Source organism: Symphalangus syndactylus, chromosome 23 (genome assembly GCF_028878055.3).
Source record: "Symphalangus syndactylus isolate Jambi chromosome 23, NHGRI_mSymSyn1-v2.1_pri, whole genome shotgun sequence".
Classification (NCBI taxonomy): Eukaryota; Metazoa; Chordata; class Mammalia; order Primates; family Hylobatidae; genus Symphalangus; species Symphalangus syndactylus.
In genome coordinates, this window is record NC_072445.2 from 43505970 (window position 1) to 43530230 (window position 24261).

General features: G+C 45.9%; 1 protein-coding gene, 2 non-coding genes and 1 pseudogene across 4 annotated transcripts; 1 reads left to right on the forward strand and 3 right to left on the reverse strand.

The window, feature by feature from the left end:
• Positions 1 to 24261, reverse strand: part of LOC129473563 (uncharacterized) — a 687223-nt pseudogene that overhangs the window by 232026 nt on the left and 430936 nt on the right.
• TRNAD-GUC (transfer RNA aspartic acid (anticodon GUC)) lies at positions 1954 to 2025 on the forward strand. Its single transcript has one exon. It is a non-coding gene; the product is annotated as a tRNA-Asp (tRNA).
• Positions 9979 to 10051, reverse strand: TRNAK-UUU (transfer RNA lysine (anticodon UUU)). The gene has a single exon. It is a non-coding gene; the product is annotated as a tRNA-Lys (tRNA).
• On the reverse strand, positions 12582 to 12947 carry LOC129473583 (complex III assembly factor LYRM7-like). 2 transcript variants are annotated; one of them, XM_055264230.2, is made up of 2 exons: positions 12746 to 12947; positions 12584 to 12663 (listed from the first exon to the last, which is right to left on the reverse strand). In XM_055264230.2, the coding sequence occupies exons 1-2, from the start codon at positions 12904 to 12906 to the stop codon at positions 12633 to 12635; spliced, it is 192 nt and encodes a 63-aa protein (XP_055120205.1). In that variant the 5' UTR covers positions 12907 to 12947; the 3' UTR covers positions 12584 to 12632. The 2 variants fall into 2 exon arrangements, with proteins under 2 accessions (XP_055120204.1, XP_055120205.1); XM_055264229.2 differs by having other exon boundaries at positions 12582 to 12947.

The window sequence follows — 24261 nt, forward strand, 5'->3', positions numbered from 1 at the left end:
CCAGAGTGCTGGGATTACAGGCGTGAGCCACTGCTCCCAGCTCATGGTGTTAATCTTTACCCCATTTCATGTTTCCCCTCTATAGGAATATTATATTCCTGGCTTCATTTATTAAATACCCCCAACTCTCCTCTGATGTAGCATAACCCTCTGTCGATATACCAGAGTTTATATATGTATGGGCTTTTTAAATGAGCTCTTTTTCATATTTTGTCAACTCAAGATTTTATATCAATACCTGTTTTAATATACGAATTTCTGGAATGTCTAATAAGTCCTGCAAGTTTGTTGGCAATTCTCTCCTTATTTTTAGTAAATGTTCTTGCTATTATAGTTCCTATGCACTTCCATATAATTTTACAACCAGTGTATCAAGTCCTTGGAAAAACACTTTTGGAATTTATGTTGAAATTACACTGAATCAATAGATCAGTTTGGGAAGAAATTATATAGTTGAGATATTAAGTCTTCTTATCTGTAAACATGATATATTTTTCCACTTATTTAGGTTTTCAGTTTCTATTTTGAAAACAAGCTATTTAGTCATTCTACCTCTTCTGATATTTTTAGAAAGTTTGTAGTTTTTATCTATTAGTTATCTTCATCATTACATTATTATTTAAGGGTTTGGTTATTGTGTTTCTTTAGACAATCTCTTTGTTTCCTTAGTTTGAACAATAACAATGCAAGATTGCATATTCTTCCTCCCCACCTCCCTTCCCTCTCACCCACAGCTAATTTTAAGCAGTAATTTTACAGCTCTTAATGTTTACTTTGGCGTAGTTAATTAAGCTCATGCATATAACACTTCTTCATTCTTAGTTGTAGTGGATTAAATAATGTTGCCCCCAAGTTTGTGTCCATCCAGAACCTTAAAATGTGACTTTTTTGAAAATAGAGTCTTTGCTGATGTAATTAGTTAAGATGAGGTCATACTGGATTAGGGTGAGGCTTAAATCCAATGACTGGTGTCTTTATAAGAAGAGAAGGCATACAGAGACACAGAGAAAAGAACACCACATAACAACAGAGACAGAGATTGGAATTACGCAGCTACAACCCAAGGTACACTAGAGGTTTCCAGGAGCCATCAGAAGCTAGGAAGAGGCAAGGAAATATTCTTCCCTAGAGCCTTCAGAGAGGGTGACTGCAGACACTTTGATTTCAGACTCCTAGACAACAGAAGTGAGAGCAAATTTTTGTTGTTTTAAGCCACACAGTCTGTGACATGTTATGGCAGTGCTAGAAAACTTGCTGATTTTCTCTCAGTACACACTCAGATTTCTGATGCACATCAGGTTGCCTTTAATTCCCTGTAACATTAAATTGGTACAATGAATATCTTATTTCTGTGAAGCCACTTATTGAGCTCAGCTGGAATTTCACTGAGGCACATTCCTAGGAATAGGATTTGTACTACTAAATGGCTATGCAAAAATAAACACGCATTTAATGTCACCGCTGCAAAATCTAAAACCTAGACTTTAAGATCTTTCCTTTATGAAAGAAAATGTAGAAATTCATATATGTATGATTTTTATCATGGTAAACAGAAGCAAAGGAAGGGCATCTAACTCACATTGGTCCGAGAAAAAATCCTGCGGGACGGTGACCTTGAGGTAAACCTATAACGAATAAACTTGAGTTGAAGAAGAAAGGAGGATATTTCGAGGAGAGGAAGCTTTTCAAGTTTACTGTACTTCTTACTATTAATGAACATTTCTTTGCTATTCATGACCTAGAACTATTTTCAGCAAAGTCATAATCTTTTGCAGAACTGCCGTTTTCAGATTTTCGAAGCAACATGGGAAATCTGTTTTATACAAGCTTATAACAACTTTTTAATATGAAGATTAACATATTTTTAGGAATTCTCTGCCAAGAAAAAAAATTCAGTAGCCAATGTATGAATGCCATTTCAATTGAGTTTCTTTTCAGGCTTATTTTCAGTCTTCCTCGTTAGTATAGTGGTGAGTATCCCCGCCTGTCACGCGGGAGACCGGGGTTCGATTCCCCGACGGGGAGACGAAGTAGCTGCTTTTGATTACAACCTAAATAATACCAATCTTATTGAGGGATTCAGGCCTTAATAAGAACAATCTTGGAAAGCAGCTGTTTCTGGTTTTGTTTTTATTATTTATTTATTATTATTTTGAGACGGAGTTTCAGTCTTGTTGCCCAGGCTGGAGCGCAATAGCGCGATCTCGGCTCGCTGCAATCTCCGCCTCCCGCCTCCCAGGTTCAAGCGATTCTCCTGCCTCAGGCTCCGGAGTAGCTGGGATTATAGCCATGCGCCACTACACCCTGCTAATTTTGTATTTTTAGTAGAGATGGGGTTTCTCCATGTTGGTCAGGCTGGTCTCGAACTCCCAACCTCAGGGGATCCGCCCACCTCGGCCTCCCAAAGTGCTGGGATTACAGGCGTGAGCCACCGCGCCTGGCCCTGGTTTTGTGATTTTAAGTCGGATTCCCGCGTGTTGGTTTATCAATGGGTTCACGCAGCAAGCGATCATCTGATGGAAGTCCACTGCCACTTTCTCTCTGGGAAGAGAGGTCACCGAACGCGCCAGGATTCAAAGTGTTTTCAGCTGGCTCTAGAAACACGCCAGGATCTCTAATTGCGAGTTTTCATTCCTCGATTATTTGGTTGGGAGCAAGAAATGCGTTTTTCTTTGCTTTAGTGTGTTCCAAGCTGTTAGTTGTTGAGAGTCGTTTGAGGCCTGCCTCCCACGGGAGTGACTTTGAGGCAGAAAGGGCCGAACTGTTGGGGCGGGTAGTGAAGTTTACATTTAGGCTGCAACACTTGCAAATTGGGCGATGTCTTGGGTTATTTTGTCCTCTCCTTTCATCTGTGAATTTAAGACAACAATTTGTATTTTAGGATTCTTGGGGAAATTAATAAATAAATGATACATGGAAAACTGATTAATAATCTATACAGGACAGGCCGGGCGCGGTGGCTCACGCCTGTAATCCCAGCACTTTGGAAGGCCGAGGCAGGCAGATCACGAGGTCAGGAGTTCGAAACCAGCCTGACCAACTAGTGAAATCCTGTCTCTACTAAAAATACAAAAATTAGCCGGGCGTGGTGGCGTGCGCTGGTAATCCCAGCTACTCGGGAGGCTGAGGCAGGAGAACGACTTGAATCATCCCAGCTACTCGGGAGCTGAGGCAGAAGAATGGCTTGAATCTTGGAGGCAGAGGTTGCAGTGAGCCAAGATGGCCTCACTGCACTCCAGCTTGGGCTACAGAGCGAAACTCTGTCTCAAAAATAATAATAATAAAAAAATAATAATAATCTATACAGGACAGTGAAATGTAATATCTGGGGTACAGGACAGTAAAATGTAGTATCTGGGGTTATTTTTCTACTGGAAATTAATTATATTAATTTAGACAAAATTTATTTGAGTTGGTATGGTCTAATATCATTTGCATTACTATCAGTTATCTACAAGTCAAGTTTTCTCCCGTGGAGTCCTCGAACAGTTTAACAAATAAAAATTTGGTCAAAAGTACACACTCAGAATCAAGGAATCTCCAGAGGTCCATTAGACAATGCCCAACACTTCACTGAAAAGACACCCAATCATTTCTGTTGCCCATTTCCAAGATTCTGACAATTTTTTGTAACACACGAAACTTTACGTTGTTATGCACTGTTTCAAATCGAGTTAATGAGGTGTTAGCAGAGACAGAGGCACCTTTAACCAGGTCACTTAGTTCTGTCCCTCTGTTTATCCAGTTGTAAATCTGGTCAGTGTATGCTTTTAACTTTAGTACCACGGTTGGATGGGACATTTTAAGGTCTTACTCTTTCCTTATACTGTTTCTTAAGTATTCTTCATATGAACAAAGATAAGTGAAAATAAATGCATTCTCTGGCAGTTCTACAAGATCTTTCTTCTATCACCCCCTACTTGCTCTCCCTCATTTAGAAGATCTGTTGTTTGTGGTATGAAGAGACTTCAGCAGGCATCAGTAGATGCCATTAATATTTCAGGATGCATGTTGCTTCTGTTGTCCAGGTCTAACAAAAAGTCCACTGAGTCAACTGAGGCAGTCAAAATCTGCCAGTACAGAGATATAGCCCATCTAAGGCTCTGCAATCCAAGTGACTGAAGGAACTCACACTGCAGCCTCGACCGTTTCGGCTCAAGGAATCCTCCCACCTGAACCTCCCTAGTGGCTGGGACCACAGTCATATGCCACCATACCTAGCTAATTTATTATTATTATTTTTTGTAGAGACAGGGTTTCACTATTTTACCCAGGCTCTCACTATTTTACCCAGGCTAGTCTCAAACTCCTGTGCTCAAACAGTCCTTCTGCCACGGCTTTCCAAAATGCTGGGATTGCAGGCTTGAGCCACTGCACTTGGCCCTCATTACTTTTTATAGCTACATATTATACCATTATGTGTGAAACAATAGTTCATTCAATAAATATCCTATGTTTGGTAGTTTAGGTAGTTTCCAGTATTTTGCAGTTTCAAATAGTCTTGCAGTTAATGTGTGTAGATAGTTTCATATTGTTGGAAATGTATCTTAACTGTAAATATTTCAAAGTGTGAGTGCTAGGTTGAAGGATGAGTAAGAAAGCAAGACGTTGATTGGCTTGTGGCTTGAGGTGTTTGTATTTTATAATGCTAAAGGACTATCCAACTATTCTTAAGAGTGTCTTAGAAAGTGGTAATAATTTTGCCAAAGTTCAACATCTAATAATAAAGGAGATAATTATATAATTTTACCTTTGCACAAGTGGGGCAATGGCCCATCCCTTTATTGTGAGGTCCTTTGTGAATGTTTGTATGCCTTTTTTTTTTTTGAGACAGAGTTTCACTCTTGTCACCCAGGCTGGAGTGCAATGGTGCAATCTCGGCTCACTGCAACCCCCTCCTCCTGGGTTCAAGTGATTCTCCTGCCTCAGCCTCCTGAGTAGCTGGGATCACAGGTGTCCACCATCATGCACGGCAAATTTTTTTATTTTTAGTAGAGACGGGGTTTCACCATGTTGGCCAGGCTGGTCTAGAACTCTTGACCTCAGGTGATCCACCCACCTCGGCCTCGCAAAGTGCTGGGATTACCGATGTGACCCACCGCACTCAGCCAAATGTTTGTATGTCTTGAATGAGTGTGTGTGTCAAATACGTCTCCGCAGAGAAGAATGTCATCAATGTAATATCACACCTGTATTTCTGGAGAAAGTTGGATGCAGTTAAGATCTTGCCAGCAAAGATTATGTGCTATGGCAAGCCACGTGAGATAACCCATGGTAGGGAGGTAAAGGTGTACTGTGTTCCCTCACAGATGCAGGCAAACTGAGAAGATTTGAGGCATTGAAATAGCCACTAAAGAAAACATAGTAGACAAATCTATGACTACAGAGTATATACCAGTTAGCAATTAGATGGAGTCAGTAATTACAATAATATTTGGTATAAGGACCTTAATGGGTGGGACCATGGAATTAAGGTTGCAGTAATCTTCCATTAGGAGGCATTCATGCTTTCCAAGTTTAATAACAAGCTAACCTGGGCTGTTCAATAAGAAACTGTAGGGATAATCACCCCTTCTCTAAACAGCGCTTATACAATGGGCTCAATATTTGAAAGTCCTGTTTTAATTTATATTTATTCTGTATTAACTATTTTAATTGACAGGGGTAAAGGGGAGGTCCACGGAGTCCCATTTCGTCAAGCTAATTGTGACAAAGTCTTAATTATCTTATCTTAATTATTACTCATTGGCAAGGAGTGTCCATGCCTACCATGGACTATTTCAAAGCAGTGTGTGCTATAACCATAGAGAATGTAAGCAAAGCAATAGTTCTGACGGTTAAAGTGAGGCATACCTGTTTGTCTGCTATTTTACATTTAGTAACTCCCCTGAGAGTATAAGGCGACTTGTTTAAATTTAATGGGATTCTCAGATATGGGGTACCTTGTTTTCAGTTAGTGGCATAACTGTAATTTGAGCAATATACTAGAGCTGTAGAAAGTAATTTAAATGGAGCACTGGGTAAGAATGAATACAGGATGAGGGAACTGCAGTGCTTCCTAAAGAAGGCAAGGTGAAACAAAGACTGCAAGAAGTCTCTTTTACCCAAACACTTGTGCCTCCCCCAATAATGCCACGTGGCATAATATAAATAAAATTTTTGATAACACAGAATTTAAACCTAAGTTTTCAAATTCTACTAACAGATTAACTGCCTGAACAGTCAAATATCCCATTACATACAGCATTTTTTAAATCTCTTTTCTACCATCTTTTAATACTGATAAAGCAATTTCCACAATACTCACTTTGACAAGGCAAATGCTTACCTGAGCAGAAAAAGCCAGAGAATGTAAAATTTGGGAAGGAAGAAGAACCTGAATCTAATGTTCCCAGGCTACAGAAAACTCATGAAATCTTAAAATTAACTTGGGTTCCATCTCCCTTTATATAGCTTTCACCCTTACATGCTCAGAGCTATGCCTATACTCATCCTCACATCCATCTCATTCTTTGGCGAGAGGTTGCTAGTGCATAATATTCAGAGAAGAAAGAAATGCAGGAGACTCGTGGGATGAAAGGGAGGGGGATGGAGGAAATGGTTGAAAACAGAAGGAAAATAAATCAAGAATGAAGAATAAAATTGTACTTCTGTGTTGAGCTGAACCAATTTATGTGAATCCATAGGACCGTTTTCCTGGCAACTTATGCAAAGTCAGATTGCACAGCAGATGCATGCTGGACCTACAACACAGACCTCGATGGGTGAAACCATACTAACATTTTCAATACGGCACTTGTGGACTCCAAAATTATTCTGTTTTCCCCAACTCTGAGTCCCCCAGGAGAGAAGAACAACACAGTTTATGTAAATCACAGTCACTGCTTTCTGTTTCTTGCCCTGTCTCATACTTGACAAAATCTAGCCTTTCATCATTTTCCATGGTTTTGGTTTATTTATTTATTTATTTATTTATTTATTTATTTGTTTATGTATTTAGAAACCGACATTATTGTGGGAAACATTGTGAAGTCTCTTGTTGTCTTGGTTCTTACCTCATTGCTTCCTTTCTTCTTCTGCAAAGGTGCTCAAATATCTCTATGCATGACTGAAGGCTGAATATGACCTTGGCAGCAAATATTACTTTTTCGACGTCTAGGTCATTCTTGTCTTTGAATGAGATGGAACTTAAGATAAGATGTGATGAAACGTATTAGAAGAGGACATGTATTACTATGGAATCTCTGATGTTCAAGGTGGTGCATTACCAAGGGATTCATTCAACTTTGCCCTTATGGATGGGAAAGGAAACACTTAAGTAGCAAATGAGAGGTAACAGAGGATGAAAGGTAGAAGAAAAGAGAAGACAAGAGGGAAAAGAAGAAGGGCCTTAGGCCGGGCGCGGTGGCTCACGCTTGTAATCCCAGCACTTTGGGAGGCCGAGGCGGGCGGATCACGAGGTCAGGAGATCGAGACCACGGTGAAACTCCGTCTCTACTAAAAATACAAAAAAATTAGCCGGGCGTGGTGGCGGGCACCTGTAGTCCCAGCTACTCGGAGAGGCTGAGGCAGGAGAATGGCGTGAACCCGGGAGGCGGAGCTTGCAGTGAGCCGAGATTGCGCCACTGCACTCCAGCCTGGGCGACAGAGCAAGACTCCGTCACACACACACACAAAAAAGAAGAAGGGCCTAGGGAAAGGTGGAGGAGAGGAGAAAGGAAAAGTTAGCACTAGGATGGGTGTGCTAAAAAGGGAGAAGCACAAGAGACGTGGGAGGTGGTCTTCTACGCCTGCAAAACCCTTGGAAGTGGGCAGTCATTCCACTTCCCACCCCCACCCAACCCTAAATAACCCAAGAAATCCCAACTGTGAAAGTGCAGAAAAAATGTCAAAGGGGACAACAGATTTATTTATTTATTTATTTATTTATTTATTTATTTATTTGAGACAGAGTCTCGCTCTGTCACCCAGGCTGGAGTGCAGTGGCGCGATCTCGGCTCACTGCAAGCTCTGCCTCCCGGGTTCACGCCATTCTCCTGCCTCAGTCTCTCCGAGTAGCTGGGACTACAGGTGCCCGCCACCACGCCCGGCTAATTTTTTGTATTTTTAGTAGAGACGGGGTTTCACCGTGGTCTCGATCTCCTGACCTCGTGATCCGCCCGCCTCGGCCTCCCAAAGTGCTGGGATTACAAGCGTGAGCCACCGTGCCCGGCCTGGGACAACAGATTTAAATCCTCTGTCTTGTATTGTAAGTTACAACTTTCATTCTTCTTTCCCTATCTTTTATTTTTATTTATTTATTTATTTGAGACCGAGTCTCACTCTGTCACCCAGGTTGGAGTCCGGTGGTGTGATCTTGGCTCACTACACCCTCCACCTCCCAGGTTCAAGCAATTCTTCTGCCTCAGCCTCCTGAGTAGCTAGGACTAAAGGCACATGCCACGACACCCAACTAATTTTTGCATTTTTTAGTAGAGATGGGGCTTCACCGTGTTGGCCAGGCTGGTCTTGAACTCCTGACCTCAAGTGATCTGCCCACCTCGGCCTCCCAAAGTGCTGGGATTACAGGGGTGAGCCACCGCACCCGGCCTCTTTCTGTATCTTTTAATTCCTCTGAAGAGGAAATCTTGTTCACTCCAGTCATTACAAAATTGGACACATCTCCTCAAGTTCAGGAAGAAATATGAGTCCCCAGGTGACTGAGACACGCTTTGGGAGACCCTGAAAGTCTTTGAAACCATGAATTCCTCTCACTCTTCTTTTACTTTTTCTTTTTTTTTTTTTTTTTTTTTTTTTTGAGACAGAGTCTCGCTCTGTCACCCAGGCTCGAGTGCAGTGGCGCGATCTCGGCCCACTGCAAGCTCCGCCTCGTGGGTTCACGCCGTTCTCCTGCCTCACTCAGCCTCCCAAGTAGCTGGGACTACAAGCGCCTGCCACCACGCTCGGCTATTTTTTTTTTTGTATTTTTAGTAGAGACGGGGTTTCACCGTGTTAGCCAGGATGGTCTCAATCTCCTGACCTCGTGATCCACCCACCTCAGCCTCCCAAAGTGCTGGGATTACAGGCGTGAGCCACCGCGCCCGGCCGCTCTCACTCTTCTTACAGATCTCATCCTTTGACCAGCTGAATTAGGACCCAAGAGAGAGCTGGAGATTCAGTCTGGGCAACAGCAGACTTTTGACCTTTCAATACCTGTTTCTGCTAAAAGAATACTTCATTATTATGTCAGGTGCATCCAGAGATTGACGATTCCTGCTGCCCTGCCTACTGAAGGATTTCTGAGGTCCACTTTGAAAGCAGGAAAACTTCCACAACTTTTCAAATACAGGGTTTCTCTGATAGAAATCTCGTTAGCTCTACTCCTCTTCTCCAGGGTACACATGACTTAGTGTAAATGGGGGAACAAGTCATAAAGAATACGCACTTACTGTGCTCACAGTATCCACTGGGTAAAAACCTTGACTTTTTGTCCAAAACCCATTTCAAGTCTTATAAAAATCTATAGAGCTGTATACAGAAAAAATGCACAAAAGCCCATTTCTGGGTTTGTTTGTTTTAACAGATTATGTCTTAAGATGAGGACAGTAGCTTTGTAACGAAAGCACAAAATGGATGACTAGCAATTGCAAAGTCTGTCTGGATTTTAGCTTGTAAGTGTTTCTTGCAGGGTTTTGTGTACTACCATCTCTGAGTCTACATGCTACTACAGTCCTCCCAAACTGCAACACCCTCTAGAATGAGGTCGTTACCCCCCACCAGGTAAGGGAATTTGAAAGTGGCTATCCAATAACTCCAGTGCAAGTTACTTGTTGTAATATCTTTACCATAATCCTAATTTTGCTTGCAAATATGTGATTTAGTTAGTCTCTGGAGGGTATAAGTAAGTAAAGCTAGTAAAGTATACGACTGTTTTGACACATGTGGCAGAAGTTTTCTATTTTGACTTCTATATGTGGCAGAAGTCAAAACTACACTCAACGCCTGGACAGGGACTTGAACCCTGGACCCTCAGATTAAAAGTCTGATGCTCTACCAACTGAGCTACCCAGGCTCTTCTGTAGCAATTTTGTTCATTCTTTAAATAATGTAATCCCATCAGTAATTGGATTGCCAAGAAAAGCTGCAGGAAATCCATGGTTTCAGAAACTACCAGGGTTGTGGCTCAATCACCTAAGCCATTTTATCACCAAGCAGATAATTTAATCTTCACACTGTACTTTCATTAAACAGCCTATTAATGTGCACAATTGCAGGGAGAATGAAGATTATTCCTATATTGCCAAAGGGAGTTCGTTTCTCTGGGCAGAGGGGTCCTTGGAGACCGAATTTGCAGGCTCCCTCGCCATCTTGGAGGGAGGAACCAGGAGGAGGAGACCATTTTACGGAAGGATTGACTTAATTGAGGAGAACCTTCGAGAGAATTAAAAAATGTGGAAAGAAGATGAAGGTTCTCTGTTGCCCCATTTGGTATTTTTCCCACACTTTCAGAAATGGAATGTCTGGGTTCTTCAGAGCTAGGAGGAAATAAAAATACAAGTCCTCCTCTAATGTTCTCTTCGCATTTTGTTTGGAGCCCCAACTCATTCAAAGACAAGAATGGCCTGGGAGTTCAGGAAATAGTGCTCGTGGTTCGTTCAGTATTCATTAATTCATGAGACACTTTAAGCACCTGTAAAGAGGGACCATGGGGACAAAAACCCCACAGCAAATGTGGCAGAAGAGGAAGACAGGAAGAGACTTGTTCCATGAGGAGCTGTGCCAGACCTGGACTGCCTAACCCAGGACTATTTATTTTTGAGTCAGTAATTCTATTATTTAAAACATTAGGCCAGGCTCAGTGGCTCATGCCTGTAACCCCAGCACTTTGGGAGGCTGAGATGGGTGGATCACTTGAAGTCAGGAGTTTGAAACCAGCCTGGCCAACATGGTGAAACCAGGTCTCTAAAAAAAAAAAAAAAAAAAAATTAGCTGGGCTTGGCGGTGGGCACCTGTAATCTCAGCTACTCGGGAGGGTGACGCAGGAGTATCGCTTGAACCAAAGAGGCAGAGGTTGTAGTGAGCCAAGATCGCACCATTGCCCTCCAGCCTGGGTGACAAAGCGAGACTCCATCTCAAAAAAAAAAAAAAAAAAAAAATTATCCCCACTTCCTGACAGTATCCAAAACATGGCAAAGCCTTAATTTCTTAAACCCTCTCCCAAATCACCCAGCCAAAGTCTAAATTTTGTAATTTTTTTTCTAACACCCTATTAATGCGACACCCGTGGTTTCCACGGTGTGTGTTCTCCCTCACTGCAACATGTAATAAACCCAACTTGTTCAAGTCCAGGTGTATCCCTGGAGGCCTTTGATGAGAGTGCGTTGGCACCAATTAGTTTGATGTATTTGTCTGTCTCCCTCCACTGCTCTACTTCTGTATCTTTGGTACCAATTACAGAATCAGAACCTGGCTATGCATTCAACAAATATTTGTGAAATGAATGAATGAATGAATGAATGAACAAATCAATAAAGTCAGCTTTGCCCACAGGAAAGCAAAAGGCTACATTCCTGAGCAGGGCAGGCCAGGAAAGCAGCAAATCTTGCCATATGCCTGGCTTCCAGAAAGGTTGGATTAGCGTAGCTGGAATAAAGTAGGCTATCATTAGAACATTGCCCTTCTTTCAGCTCTTTTTGGACCAGTGTGGTTTAGAAATCCTTTCCCTCTTTCTTCTTTCCTCTGTCGTTTCAATAAAAATCACATATTTACAAATTTCTACATGGAATAATAGTAATAGATCAGTCTTAAAATCTAGGTCTTAAAATATAGATAAAGAGAGGGCTCTAAGTTCCTATTTTCAGTCCTTTAACTTCTCTGTGAGAGTAAGTGGCAGGCATTTTGAGCATTCTTCCATAATTCTGCATGTCTTACCTTCTCCATTGTCCTCACCAGAACTTCTTTTTCTTCACCTGTTGGCCTTTTTCTTTCCTTCCTCACATACCTTCTCCCCGTCACTTTACTCTACCAGCCTAGTGGTATGGTGGGTGAAGTAAAGAGATGGGATGTGATATATTCTATGGCACAAGATAAGAGAGATGTGAGAGGCAGAAGAACAAGAACAGTGGTTCTCAACTAGGAGTGATTTTGCCAAAGTCTAGAGACATTTCCGGTTGTCACACTGGGAAAGGGTGCTACTTGCATCTACTGATTAGTTATCGGGGATGCTGCTAAGCATTCTACAGTGCATGGGACAGCATCTGCAACCAACTAAGAATTATCTAGCCTAAAATGTCAATAGTGCTGAGATTGAGAAACCCTGGATTAGGAAGAACCTCTCTCTTTGTTTTATAATCACTATTGAGTAATAAGTGATTTGTTTCCTTTTGCTATTGCAACAAATTACCACAAACTTGGTAACTTAACACAAATTTATTCTCATACAGTCAGAAGTCCAAGATCAAGCAGGATTTTGTTCCTCCTAGAGGCTTCAAAAGAGAATCTATTTCCTTGCCTTTTCCAGCTTTTAGCGGCCACCGGTATCCCTTCATTCAAGGCCCAGTCCTACATTTTCTTTTTTCTTTCTTTCTTTCTTTTTTTTTTATTCTAGAAAACTCATTGCTTCTGAATTGGTGCATCACAATATGGCACATTTTCTACAAGAAGGTCTTTCCTAGGGACCAGTTTCAGTGTATTGTGGTCTGTGTGAATACCTTGTATAACAGATGTTCTGAGTAATAATTCAACATCAGAACCCATTTTCATTAGCTCTTCTATTTTCTTAGGAGAAGTTTCATTTTTATTATTTTTGAATTCTTCATTTATCTTTACTCTGGCTGCTTCTAATGCTCTGGCATCATTTTTAAAAGCTTGTTGTCTGGTCCTGTGCAGTGTTTTAAAGAGCTGTAAAACCTTGACTGCCTGTCCCATGGCTCTCCTCACCACGGCTACCTCCGGAGCAGTCGAGTAGCCCCGCCTCTTTTTTTTTTTTTTTTTTTTTTTTGAGGCAGAGTCTGGCACTGCCGCCCAGGCTGGAGTGCAATGGTGTGATCTCGGCTCATTGCAACCTCCGCCTCCCAGGTTCAAGCAATTCTCCTTGCCTCAGCCTCCCAAGTAGCTGGGATTACAGGTGCCGGCCACCACGCCCAGCTAATTTTTTGTATTTTTAGTAGAGATGGGGTTTCACCATGTTGGCGAGGCTGGTCTCAAACTCCTCACCTGGTAATCTGCCTGCCATGCCTTCCCAAAGTGCTGGGATTACAGGTGTGAGCCACGGTGCCCGGCTAGCCCATACATCACTCTATCCTGTGGTTGCATCATCACATATTCTTTTTCTCTCTCTTTCACTCTTGACTTCCCTTTTATTATATTGGGCCCAGCTGGATCATCCAGGATACTTTTCTCATCTCAAGATCCTAAACTTCATTACTTTGCAAAATCTCTTTTGCCATATAAGGTAACGTATTCATAGGTTTCTGGGATTAGCATGTGGACATCTGTGAGGGGCCACTATTCAGCCTATCAAAATGGTTTCCTGACTTAAGGTGAAATATGTTCATGCACTGGTCACTTTTCATACTCGTATTTATCAGCTTTCAGAGGCTTTCATTTCCCATGAAAGACAATATAAATATTATAAGCAACAATTGGCAATTGGGTATCTAATTTTACCTATTTTTTGTGTGGTTGGTGATCTGGTGGTGTTTTGTTTGCTTAGTTTTGCCTGGTTAATTAAATTTGTTTGTTTCTCAGGTAGAATACCCAGAATATTACTTTGAAACAATGTAGAGATGTAGCACCATGAGAACTTTGAGTCAAATATCAGGAGTTTGAATTCAAGTCCCCCAAATAAACTCCTCTAAAAGGTAAAATTTTCTTGTTCCTAGAAATGTCATCAAATTCCAGTAGTTGACAATTTCAAGTATTCCTGCTCTACTTCATATTACCTTAGTCCAACATGATCTATGTTATGAGTCAGCCAATGTTTTCTGTAAAAAGATCAGATGGTTCAAGAGGAAAACTCAAGGGTATTCTGTAAGTTTTATATTGTAAGAGAAAAAACAACATTTGTTTGTTTGTTTGTTTGTTTGTTTTGAGATAGAGTCTCACTCTGTCGGCCAGGCTGGAGTGCAATGGCACAATCTCAGCTCACTGCAACCTCTGCCTCCCAGGTTCAAGTAATTCTCCTGCCCCAGCCTCCTGAGAAGCTGAGATTACGGGCACCCACCATCAAGCCAGGCTAATTTTTGTATTTTTGTATTTTGTAAAGACAGGGTTTCACTATGTTGGCCAAGCTGGTCTTGAACTCCTGACCTCAGGTGATCCACCCGCCTTGCCCTCCCGAAGTGCTGGGATTACAGGCATGAGCCACCATGCTCAGCTGAGAAAACAACATTTTTAACAAAATTTAAAACATAACTATAGAACTTTAGCAACATTTTTTCTAGTATAGGCATGCTAATGAAAAGAATGAGATTCTTTTGGAGGGAATAATGTTTCAGTTACTTGAAATTCAAAGTTAGCACTCCCTATTATCAAGTAAACTAAGCAGTACTGGTAACATCTATCCATCTATCCACACATCAAGAGCCAGGGGAAATCACTCAAAGGCATTTGCCTTTGTTGTAATTGACTACTAACATTACTCACAATGTTTTCAGCTCTTAGCAGAGCTCTGTTCTGAAGGTTGGCTGTTCAGGTTTCTATTGGACTAACTCATAGGATAGGATTGCTTTCTTTTCTTTCCTTCTTTCCATCTTATTTCCAACCAAATTTTCGTGTCTCTCACTGTTTGCTTTGGTTCAGTTAAATAATCATAGGCACAGAATATTTGTCGCTCTTAAATAATACTTTTTATCTTAGTTATTAGAGATTGTACAGTGAAATTAAATGCTGCAGTATTGCTCCATACTCCTTCAAGTTTTTAGTTATATCATCTCTATATTGTCATAGCATATACCATTTCCAATTTCTCTAGTTACTGTTATATTTCTGTTTTGGTAATCTGCAGTTTAATATATTCAGTGCCCCATGTTAATTCTTTTGTTGTAATTTCCCCAGTCATTTTATTTGTTTGTTTGTTTACCTAGAATACTTTGTGTAGTTGTTTATTGAAGGAAAGTCGATGTGATCAATATATCCTGACCTCTTGCATTTTTAAGTGGTTTATCCAGAATATTTGACTTAAAAATGCAGCTTATCTGAATATATACAACCCCTTATTCACCCTATATTTCCTTGAGTGTGTAGTAGGTGTTGCTGTACTGTCTTTAGGCATTTGATGCTGTTGTAGAGAAATCAGATGCCAATATGATTTTCTTCCCCCGGTGTTGACTTGACCTTTGTAGCTGCTACCCAAATACTTTTTTATCTTCAAAGTCAAATAACGGTACTAGAAATTGTCCTATTTGAGATCAATTTTCTCTGGTGTGCTTTGTGATCTTTCAATAGATATATTCAAATTTTCTTTTAGATTATGAATATTTTATCATGTAATGCAAATTCTGCTGTTTCAATAATTCTTACCTTAGAGGGGGGAATTCCACTTATGTGGGTTTGTTGTTGTTGTTGTTGCTGTTGTTTTTTCGAGATAGAGTCTCACTCTGTCACCCAGGCTGGAGTGCAGTGGCGAGATCTTGGCTCATGCAACCTCCACCTCCCAGGTTCAAGCGATGCTCCTGCCTCAGCCTCCCAAATAGCTGGGATTAGAGGCATACACCATCATGCCCAGCTGATTTTTGTATTTTTAGTAGAGAAGGAGTTTCACCATTATGGCCAGGCTGGTCTCAAACTCCTGGTCTCAAGTGATTTGCCCGCCTTGGCCTCTCAAAGTGCTAGGATTACAGATATGAGCCACCATGTCCCTCCACATATCTGTGTATTTTTAAAATCTCCCTTGCCTATATTCTGCATTAGTAGTTGGCAAAATTTTTCTGTAAAAGATCAGATAGTAATTATTTTAGGCTTTGCAGGCCATATGGTCTGCAGCTACTCAACTCTGGCACTGAGAAGGGTAGCATGAAAGCAGCAACATATAATATAATAGCACATGAATGAGTACGACTGTGTTCCAAAACTTAATTTGAATTTTAAACTGAAAATAAAATTTTATATTATTTTTATATATTATAAAATTCTTTTCATTTTTTGAGCCATTTAAAAATAGAAAAAACATTCTTAGCTCAAGGCCACACAAGAATAGGTGGTACGCTTGATTTGGTCCACGGCTGTAGATCATCAACACCTGCTCTATAGCTATAATTATTTTTATAATTAATTTGATTACTTTTTTTGTACTTCTATTTTTCATGTCTATTCTCACTATCCACTTATATGTTATCAGTGGCACCCGCCTTGTGCTTTTTGTAATTTTAGTCTTCAATCCTGAATATTTTTTTCCTTTGGCTCTATGAGTTCTGTAATTTTCTGTTTCACAGTCTTTATTTTTCTTGTCATGAAATATTTATTTCTGGCAATGTATTTCCTGAATTCTTGTGTTTCTGCTTTGTGTTTTTTTCTTTATAGCCATTATTGCTTCTGTTTAACCCAAAAGTATCTGAGACAGGTCTCGATCAATTTATAAAGTTTATTTTGCCAAGATTAAGGACACACCCGTGGCACAGCCTCAGGAGGTCCTGAAGACATGCTCTCAAAGTAGTTGAAGTACAGCTTGCTTTTTTTTTTTTTTTCTTTTGAGAAGGAGTTTCACTCTTGTTGCCCAGGCTGGAGTGCAATGGCGCGATCTCAGCTCACCACAACCTCTGCCTCCTGGGTTCAAGCGGTTCTCCTGCCTCAGCCTCCCAAGTAGCTGGGATGACAGGCATGCCCGGCTAATTTTTTTATTTTTATTTTTTGTATTTTTAGTAGAGATGGGATTTCTCCATGTTTGTCAGGCTGGTCTCGAACTCCCAATCTCAGGTGATCTGCCCGCCTCAGCCTTCCAAAGTGCTGGGATTACAGGCATGAGCCACTGCGCCCGGCCTTACAGCTTGCTTTTATACATTTTAGAGAGACATGATGTTACCGGAAAGGAGTCCCAATCCAGACCCAAGAGAGGATTCTTGGATCTCATGCAGGAAAGAATTCTGGGCGAGTCCACAGAGTAAAAAGCAAGTTTTTAAAGAAAGTAAAGGAATAATGGCTACTCTATAGGCAGAGCAGCAGCATAGGCTGCTCTGCAGCGTATTCTTATAGTAATTTCTTGATCATATGCTAAACAAGGGGTGGATTATTCCATGACTTTTCCTGGAAAGGGGTGGGCACTTCCCGGAACTGAGGGTTCCTCAGATCATACAGACCCCATAGGGTAACCTCCGGAGGTTGCCATGGCATCTGTAAACTCATGGTGCTGGTGGGAGTATCTTTTTGAATGCTAATGAGTTATAATTAGCCTATAATGAGCAGTGAGAACGGCCAGAGGTCACTGTCCTCGCCATCTTGGTTTTGGTAGGTTTTGGCCGGCTTCTTTACCGCATCCTTTTATCTGCGAGGTCTTTGTGACCTGTACCTTGTGGCTACCTCCTCTCTCATCCTGTGACTAAGAATGCCTGAACCTCCTGGGAAAGCAGCCCAGTAGGTCTCAGCCTTGTTTCACCCAGCCCCTATTCGAGAGGGAGTTGCTCTGGTTCCAATGCCTCTGACAATGAGCCCTCAATCAGTATGAGTAAGATGTGCATTGGTTCGGTCTGATAAGGCAGGACAACTAAAAGTAGGGGGTTAAAAGTTGATAAGAGGGCCGGGCGCGGTGGCTCAAGCCTGTAATCCCAGCACTTTGGGAGGCCGAGGCGGGCGGATCACGAGGTCAGGAGATCGAGACCATCCTGGCTAACACGGTGAAACCCCGTCTCTACTAAAAATACAAAAAATTAGCCGGGCGTGTTGGCGGGCGCCTGTAGTCCCAGCTACTCAGGAGGCTGAGGCAGGAGAATGGCGTGAACCCAGGAGGCAGAGCTTGCAGTGAGCCGAGATTGCGCCACTGCACTCCAGCCTGGGGGACAGAGCAAGACTCCGTCTCAAAAAAAAAAAAAAAAAAAAAAAAAAAATGTACAATAAATTAAAAAAAAAAAAAAGTTGATAAGAGACAAAAGGTTGCATTATTTTGAGTCCTTGATAAGCTTTCCGCTGAAAACACAATTTAGTCTGGCTCAGTGAATCTGCATTTTTACATAAACAATAGGGCAGGCGAAGAAATCAGATACACATGTGTCTCAGGTGAGCCTCAGAGGGAGACTTTGAGTTCTCTCTGTTCTTTGTCCACAAGGAATTTCCTTGTGGGCAAATTGTGAGGGAGGTATGTAGCTTCTTATCTTTGTACCTATCTTATTCAGGAATAAAACAGGAGGCAGGTTTCCCTGACATAGTTCCCAGCTTGACTTTTCCCTTGGTTTAGTGATTTTTGGGGTCCTGATATTTATTTTCCTTTCATACCTCCTTATAATTTTTTTATACATTAATCATGAATTATGTTATTTTATATTCTTCTTTGTAGCCATATTTTTGGGCAAACTTGTATATAGAAAGATCAGATTGCAATTTTTGTATTTATTTTTATTGCAGCTATCTGTGGATACCAGCATACTTCTTTTGTGTGTGCGTGTGATGGAGTCTCACTCTGTCGCCCAGGCTGGAGTGCAATGGCACCATCTTGGCTCATGGCCACCCCCACCTCCTGGGTTCAAGTGATTCTCTTGCCTCAGCCTCAAAGTAGCTGGGGTTACAGGTGTGCGCCACCACACCTGGCTAACTTTTGTATTTTTAGTAGAAATCAGGTTTCACCATGATGGCCAGGCTGGTCTTGAACTCCTGACCTCAGGTGATCCTCTTGCCTCAGCTTCCCAAAGTGCTGAGATTACAGGAGTGAGCCACTGCGCCCGGCCCAGTATACTTCATTTTCTGTTCAGATATAAGTGAGACAGATTTTCCTGAACTAGTAGCACAGGCCCCTGTGAGAGCAGAGAAGGCAGGGTAACATTGCAGACTTCAGATGTCAAAGATTCTCTATTGTTTTGTTTCAATAAAAGCCTGAGGTTGGCCGGGCGTGGTGGCTCACGCTTGTAATCCCAGCACTTTGGGGGGCCGAGGCGGGTGGATCACGAGGTCAGGAGATCGAGACCATGGTGAAACCCCGTCTCTACTAAAAATACAAAAAATTAGCCGGGCGTGGTGGCGGGCGCCTGTAGTCCCAGCTACTTGGAGAGGCTGAGGCAGGAGAATGGCGTGAACCCGGAAGGCGGAGCTTGCAGTGAGCCGAGATCGCGCCACTGCACTCCAGCCTGGGTGACAGAGCAAGACTCCGTCTCAAGAAAAAAAAAAAAAAAAGCCTGAGGTTGGCACCTCTGCGATCATGCTTCTCTTGGCTTTCAAAACCTAGCCCAGGTCTGGAGGGTTTTTGCCTACAGCTCTGAAATACTTAGACTTCATTTTATGGACAAAAGTAATGAATGATATTGCCCTGCTGTTTCAAGATGAAGTACCAATTCAAACACAAGCATTTTTTTTTTTTTTTGAGACGGAGCGAGTAGAGTCTCGCTCTGTTGCCCAGGCTGGAGTGCAGTGGCATGATCTGTTTACTGCAACCTCCACCTCCTGGGTTCAAGCAATTCCCCTGTCTCGGGCTACCAAATAGCTGGGACTACCGGCGAGTACCACCATGGCCGGCTAATTTTTGTGTTTTTAGTAGAAACGGGGTTTCACCATGTTAGCCAGGGTGGTCTCGAACTCCTGACCTCAGGTGATCCATCCGCCTCAGCCTCCCAAAGTGCTGGGGTTACAGGTGTGAGCCACTGTGCCCAGCAACACAAGCACTTTCTAAACTTTCCTAACCTCCTTCAGCCATGACATTGTCTGGTATAATCTCAGTTCTATTTGCAGAAATTTCAGCTCAGGGTTTGTTCTCTCCTTCTAGGAGAGGCAGCTCAATATTTCTGAAGCCTGCTCCCTATCAGATTCCTCTGCGTTTCCTCTTCTCTGGGGACTAACTCCACTTGACTGCTATTTGGTTTCCTAGGCATGCATTGTGAAGTTATCAGGCGTTTAAGGTGTTGTAGATTCACTATTTTTTTCCTATGTAAAAGTTCTTTGTGCTCTTTATGATATTCCGGTGGGGTATCTGAAAGATTTCAAACTACCTTCCTTCCTTCCTTCCTTCCTTCCTTCCTTCCTTCCTTTCTTCCTTTCTTTCTTTCTTTCTTTCTTTCTTTCTTTTCTTTCTCTCTCTCTCTCTCTCTCTCTCTTTCTCTTTCTTTCTTTCTTTCTTTCTCTTTCTTTCTTTCTCTTTCTTTCTTTCTTTCTTTCTTTCTTTCTTTCTTTCTTTCTTTCTTTCTTTCTTTCTTTCTTTCTTTCTTTCTTTCTTTCTTTCTTTCTTTCTTTCTTTCTTTCTTTCTTTCTTTCTTTCTTTCTTTCTTTCTTTCTTTCTTTCTTTTTCTTTCTTTCTTTCTTTCTTTCTTTCTTTCTTTCTTTCTTTCTTTCTTTCTTTCTTTCTTTCTCTTTCCCCTCTCTGGCTACACTCTACTCGGCTTGCTACTGCCCGCGCCGCGGACTGCCTGGGACTGCCGGCGCGCGCCACTGCTGCCTGCCTTTTCTCCTTTGGATGCAGGCACGCGTTCGCCATCTTGGCCACGCTGGTCGCCAGCTCCTGACGCCGAGTGCTCTGCCCGCCTCAGCCTTCCGAGGTACTGGGACTACAGACGGAGTCTCGCTCACCCAGTGCTCGGTGTTGCCCGGGCTGGAGGGCGGTGGCGTGGCCTGGCCTCGCGGCAGCCTCTACCCCCCGACCGCCTGCCTTGGCCTGCCAGGGTGCTGGGATTGCAGCCCCTGCCGGGCCGCCGCCCCATCTGGAAGGTGGGGAACGCCTCTGCCCGGCCGCCCCGTCTGGGAGGTGAGGAGCACCTCTGCCTGGCCGCCCCATCTGGGAAGTGAGGAGCGCCTCTGCCCGGCCGCCCTGTCTGGGAACTGAGGAGCGCCTCTGCCCGGCCACCCACCGTCTGGGAGGTGAGGAACGCCTCTGCCCGGCCACCCACCGTCTGGGAAGTGAGGAGCGCCTCTGCCCGGCCACCCACCGTCTGGGAAGTGAGGAGCGCCTCTGCCCGGCCACCCACCGTCTGGGAAGTGAGGAGCGCCTCTGCCCGGCCACCCACCGTCTGGGAAGTGAGGAGCGCCTCTGCCCGGCCACCCACCGTCTGGGAAGTGAGGAGCGCCTCTGCCCGGCCACCCACCGTCTGGGAAGTGAGGAGCGCCTCTGCCCGGCCGCCCCGTCTGGGAAGTGAGGAGCGCCTCTGCCCGGCCACCCACCGTCTGGGAAGTGAGGAGCGCCTCTGCCCGGCCACCCACCGTCTGGGAAGTGAGGAGCGCCTCTGCCCGGCCACCCACCGTCTGGGAAGTGAGGAGCGCCTCTGCCCGGCCACCCACCGTCTGGGAAGTGAGGAGCGCCTCTGCCCGGCCACCCACCGTCTGAGAAGTGAGGAGCGCCTCTGCCCGGCCGCCCCGTCTGGGAAGTGAGGAGCGCCTCTGCCCGGCCGCCCCGTCTGGGAAGTGAGCAGCACCCCTGCCCGGCCACCCCGTCCGGGAAGAAGTGAGGAGCGCCTCTGCCCGGCCACCCCGTCCGGGAAGAAGTGGGGAACGCCTCTGCCCGGGCGCCCCGTCCGGGAAGAAGTGAGGAGCGCCTCTGCCCGGCCGCCCCGTCCGGGAAGAAGTGAGGAGCGCCTCTGCCCGGCCGCCCCGTCCGGGAAGAAGTGAGGAGCGCCTCTGCCCGGCCGCCCCGTCCGGGAAGAAGTGAGGAGCGCCTCTGCCCGGCCGCCCCGTCCGGGAAGAAGTGAGGAGCGCCTCTGCCAAGCCGCCCCGTCTGGGAAGTGAGGAGCTCCTCTGCCCGGCCGCCCCGTCCGGGAAGAAATGAGGAGCGCCTCTGCCCGGGCGCCCCGTCCGGGAAGAAGTGAGGAGCGCCTCTGCCCGGCCGTCCCGTCTGGGAAGTGAGGAGCGCCTCTGCCCGGCCGCCCCGTCCGGGAAGAAATGAGGAGCGCCTCTGCCCGGGCGCCCCATCCGGGAAGAAGTGAGGAGTGCCTCTGCCCGGCCGCCCCATCCGGGAAGAAGTGAGGAGCGCCTCTGCCCGGCCACCCACCGTCTGGGAAGTGAGGAGCGCCTCTGCCCGGCCACCCACCGTCTGGGAAGTGAGGAGCGCCTCTGCCCGGCCACCCACCGTCTGGGAAGTGAGGAGCGCCTCTGCCCGGCCACCCACCGTCTGGGAAGTGAGGAGCGCCTCTGCCCGGCCACCCACCGTCTGGGAAGTGAGGAGCGCCTCTGCCCGGCCGCCCCGTCTGGGAAGTGAGGAGCGCCTCTGCCCGGCCGCCCCGTCTGGGAAGTGAGCAGCACCCCTGCCCGGCCACCCCGTCCGGGAAGAAGTGAGGAGCGCCTCTGCCCGGCCACCCCGTCCGGGAAGAAGTGGGGAACGCCTCTGCCCGGGCGCCCCGTCCGGGAAGAAGTGAGGAGCGCCTCTGCCCGGCCGCCCCGTCCGGGAAGAAGTGAGGAGCGCCTCTGCCCGGCCGCCCCGTCCGGGAAGAAGTGAGGAGCGCCTCTGCCCGGCCGCCCCGTCCGGGAAGAAGTGAGGAGCGCCTCTGCCCGGCCGCCCCGTCCGGGAAGAAGTGAGGAGCGCCTCTGCCAAGCCGCCCCGTCTGGGAAGTGAGGAGCTCCTCTGCCCGGCCGCCCCGTCCGGGAAGAAATGAGGAGCGCCTCTGCCCGGGCGCCCCGTCCGGGAAGAAGTGAGGAGCGCCTCTGCCCGGCCGTCCCGTCTGGGAAGTGAGGAGCGCCTCTGCCCGGCCGCCCCGTCCGGGAAGAAATGAGGAGCGCCTCTGCCCGGGCGCCCCGTCCGGGAAGAAGTGAGGAGTGCCTCTGCCCGGCCGCCCCATCCGGGAAGAAGTGAGGAGCGCCTCTGCCCGGCCACCCACCGTCTGGGAAGTGAGGAGCGCCTCTGCCCGGCCACCCACCGTCTGGGAAGTGAGGAGCGCCTCTGCCCGGCCGCCCCGTCCGGGAAGAAGTGAGGAGCGCCTGTGCCCGGCCGCCCCGTCCGGGAAGAAGTGAGGAGCGCCTCTGCCTGGCCGCCCCGTCTGGGAAGTGAGGAGCGCCTCTGCCCGGCCGCCCCGTCCGGGAAGAAATGAGGAGCGCCTCTGCCCGGTCGCCCCATCCCGGAAGAAGTGAGGAGCGCCTCTGCACAGCCACCCATCGTCTGGGAAGTGAGGAGCGCCTCTGCCCGGCCACCCACCGTCTGGGAAGTGAGGAGCGCCTCTGCCCGGCCGCCCCGTCCGGGAAGAAGTGAGGAGCGCCTCTGCCCGGCCGCCCCGTCCGGGAAGAAGTGAGGAGCGCCTCCGCCCGGCTGCCCCGTCCGGGAGGAAGTGAGGAGCGCCTCTGCCCGGCCGCACCGTCGGGAAGAAGTGAGGAGCGCCTCTGCCCGGCCGCCCCGTCTGGGAGGTGAGGAGCGCCTCTGCCCGGCCACCCATCGTCTGGGAGGTGAGGAGCGCCTCTGCCCGGCCACCCATCGTCTGGGAGGTGAGGAGCGCCTCTGCCCGGCCACCCATCGTCTGGAAAGTGAGGAGCGCCTCTGCCCGGCTGCCCCATCTGGGAAGTGAGGAGTGCCTCTGCCCGGCCACCCATCGTCTGGGAGGTGAGGAGCGCCTCTGCCCGGCCGCCCATCGTCTGGGAAGTGAGGAGCGCCTCTGCCCGGCCACCTATCGTCTGGGAAGAAGTGAGGAGCGTCTCTGCCTGGCCGCCCCGTCTGGGAAGTGAGGAGCCCCTCTGCCCGGCCGCCCCGTGTCTGGGTAGAAGTGAGGAGCTCCTCTGCCTGGCCGCTCCGTCTGGTAGGTCTACCACGGAGGCCAGAGGCAATGTGGGGGCTGGACGTGGTGGCTCACGCCTGTGGTCCCGGCACTCTGGGGGGCGAGGCGGGTTGATCACTTCGGGCTAGGAGTTCGAGACCAGTCTGGCCAACTTGGCGAAACATGAAGAATACAACAGACAAACCAACCAACCAACTCAATGACAACAAAACAGGTCTACCCTGGAGTCATACTCTAATTTTTTCTATTTTCTTCCCTTTCTGATCCTTTATCCCACTTTCTTTTTCTTCCTCTTCCTTCTCCCTCTTCTTTGTCAAATAGAGGATTGAGTTATTATCACTGATCCATATAAAGTCCCTCTCTCATTTATTTTAACTCCCACCCCCATTTCTATTCCCCGACTTCCCATGTGCAACCTTCCTAATATGTTTGATACGCATCTTTTTGTTTGTATGTATTTTTAGAA

Bases quoted from the DNA above. Each gene is read 5' to 3' on its own strand.
- LOC129473583 (XM_055264229.2), bottom strand. From the start codon at position 12,906: ATGGGACAGGCAGTCAAGGTTTTACAGCTCTTTAAAACACTGCACAGG.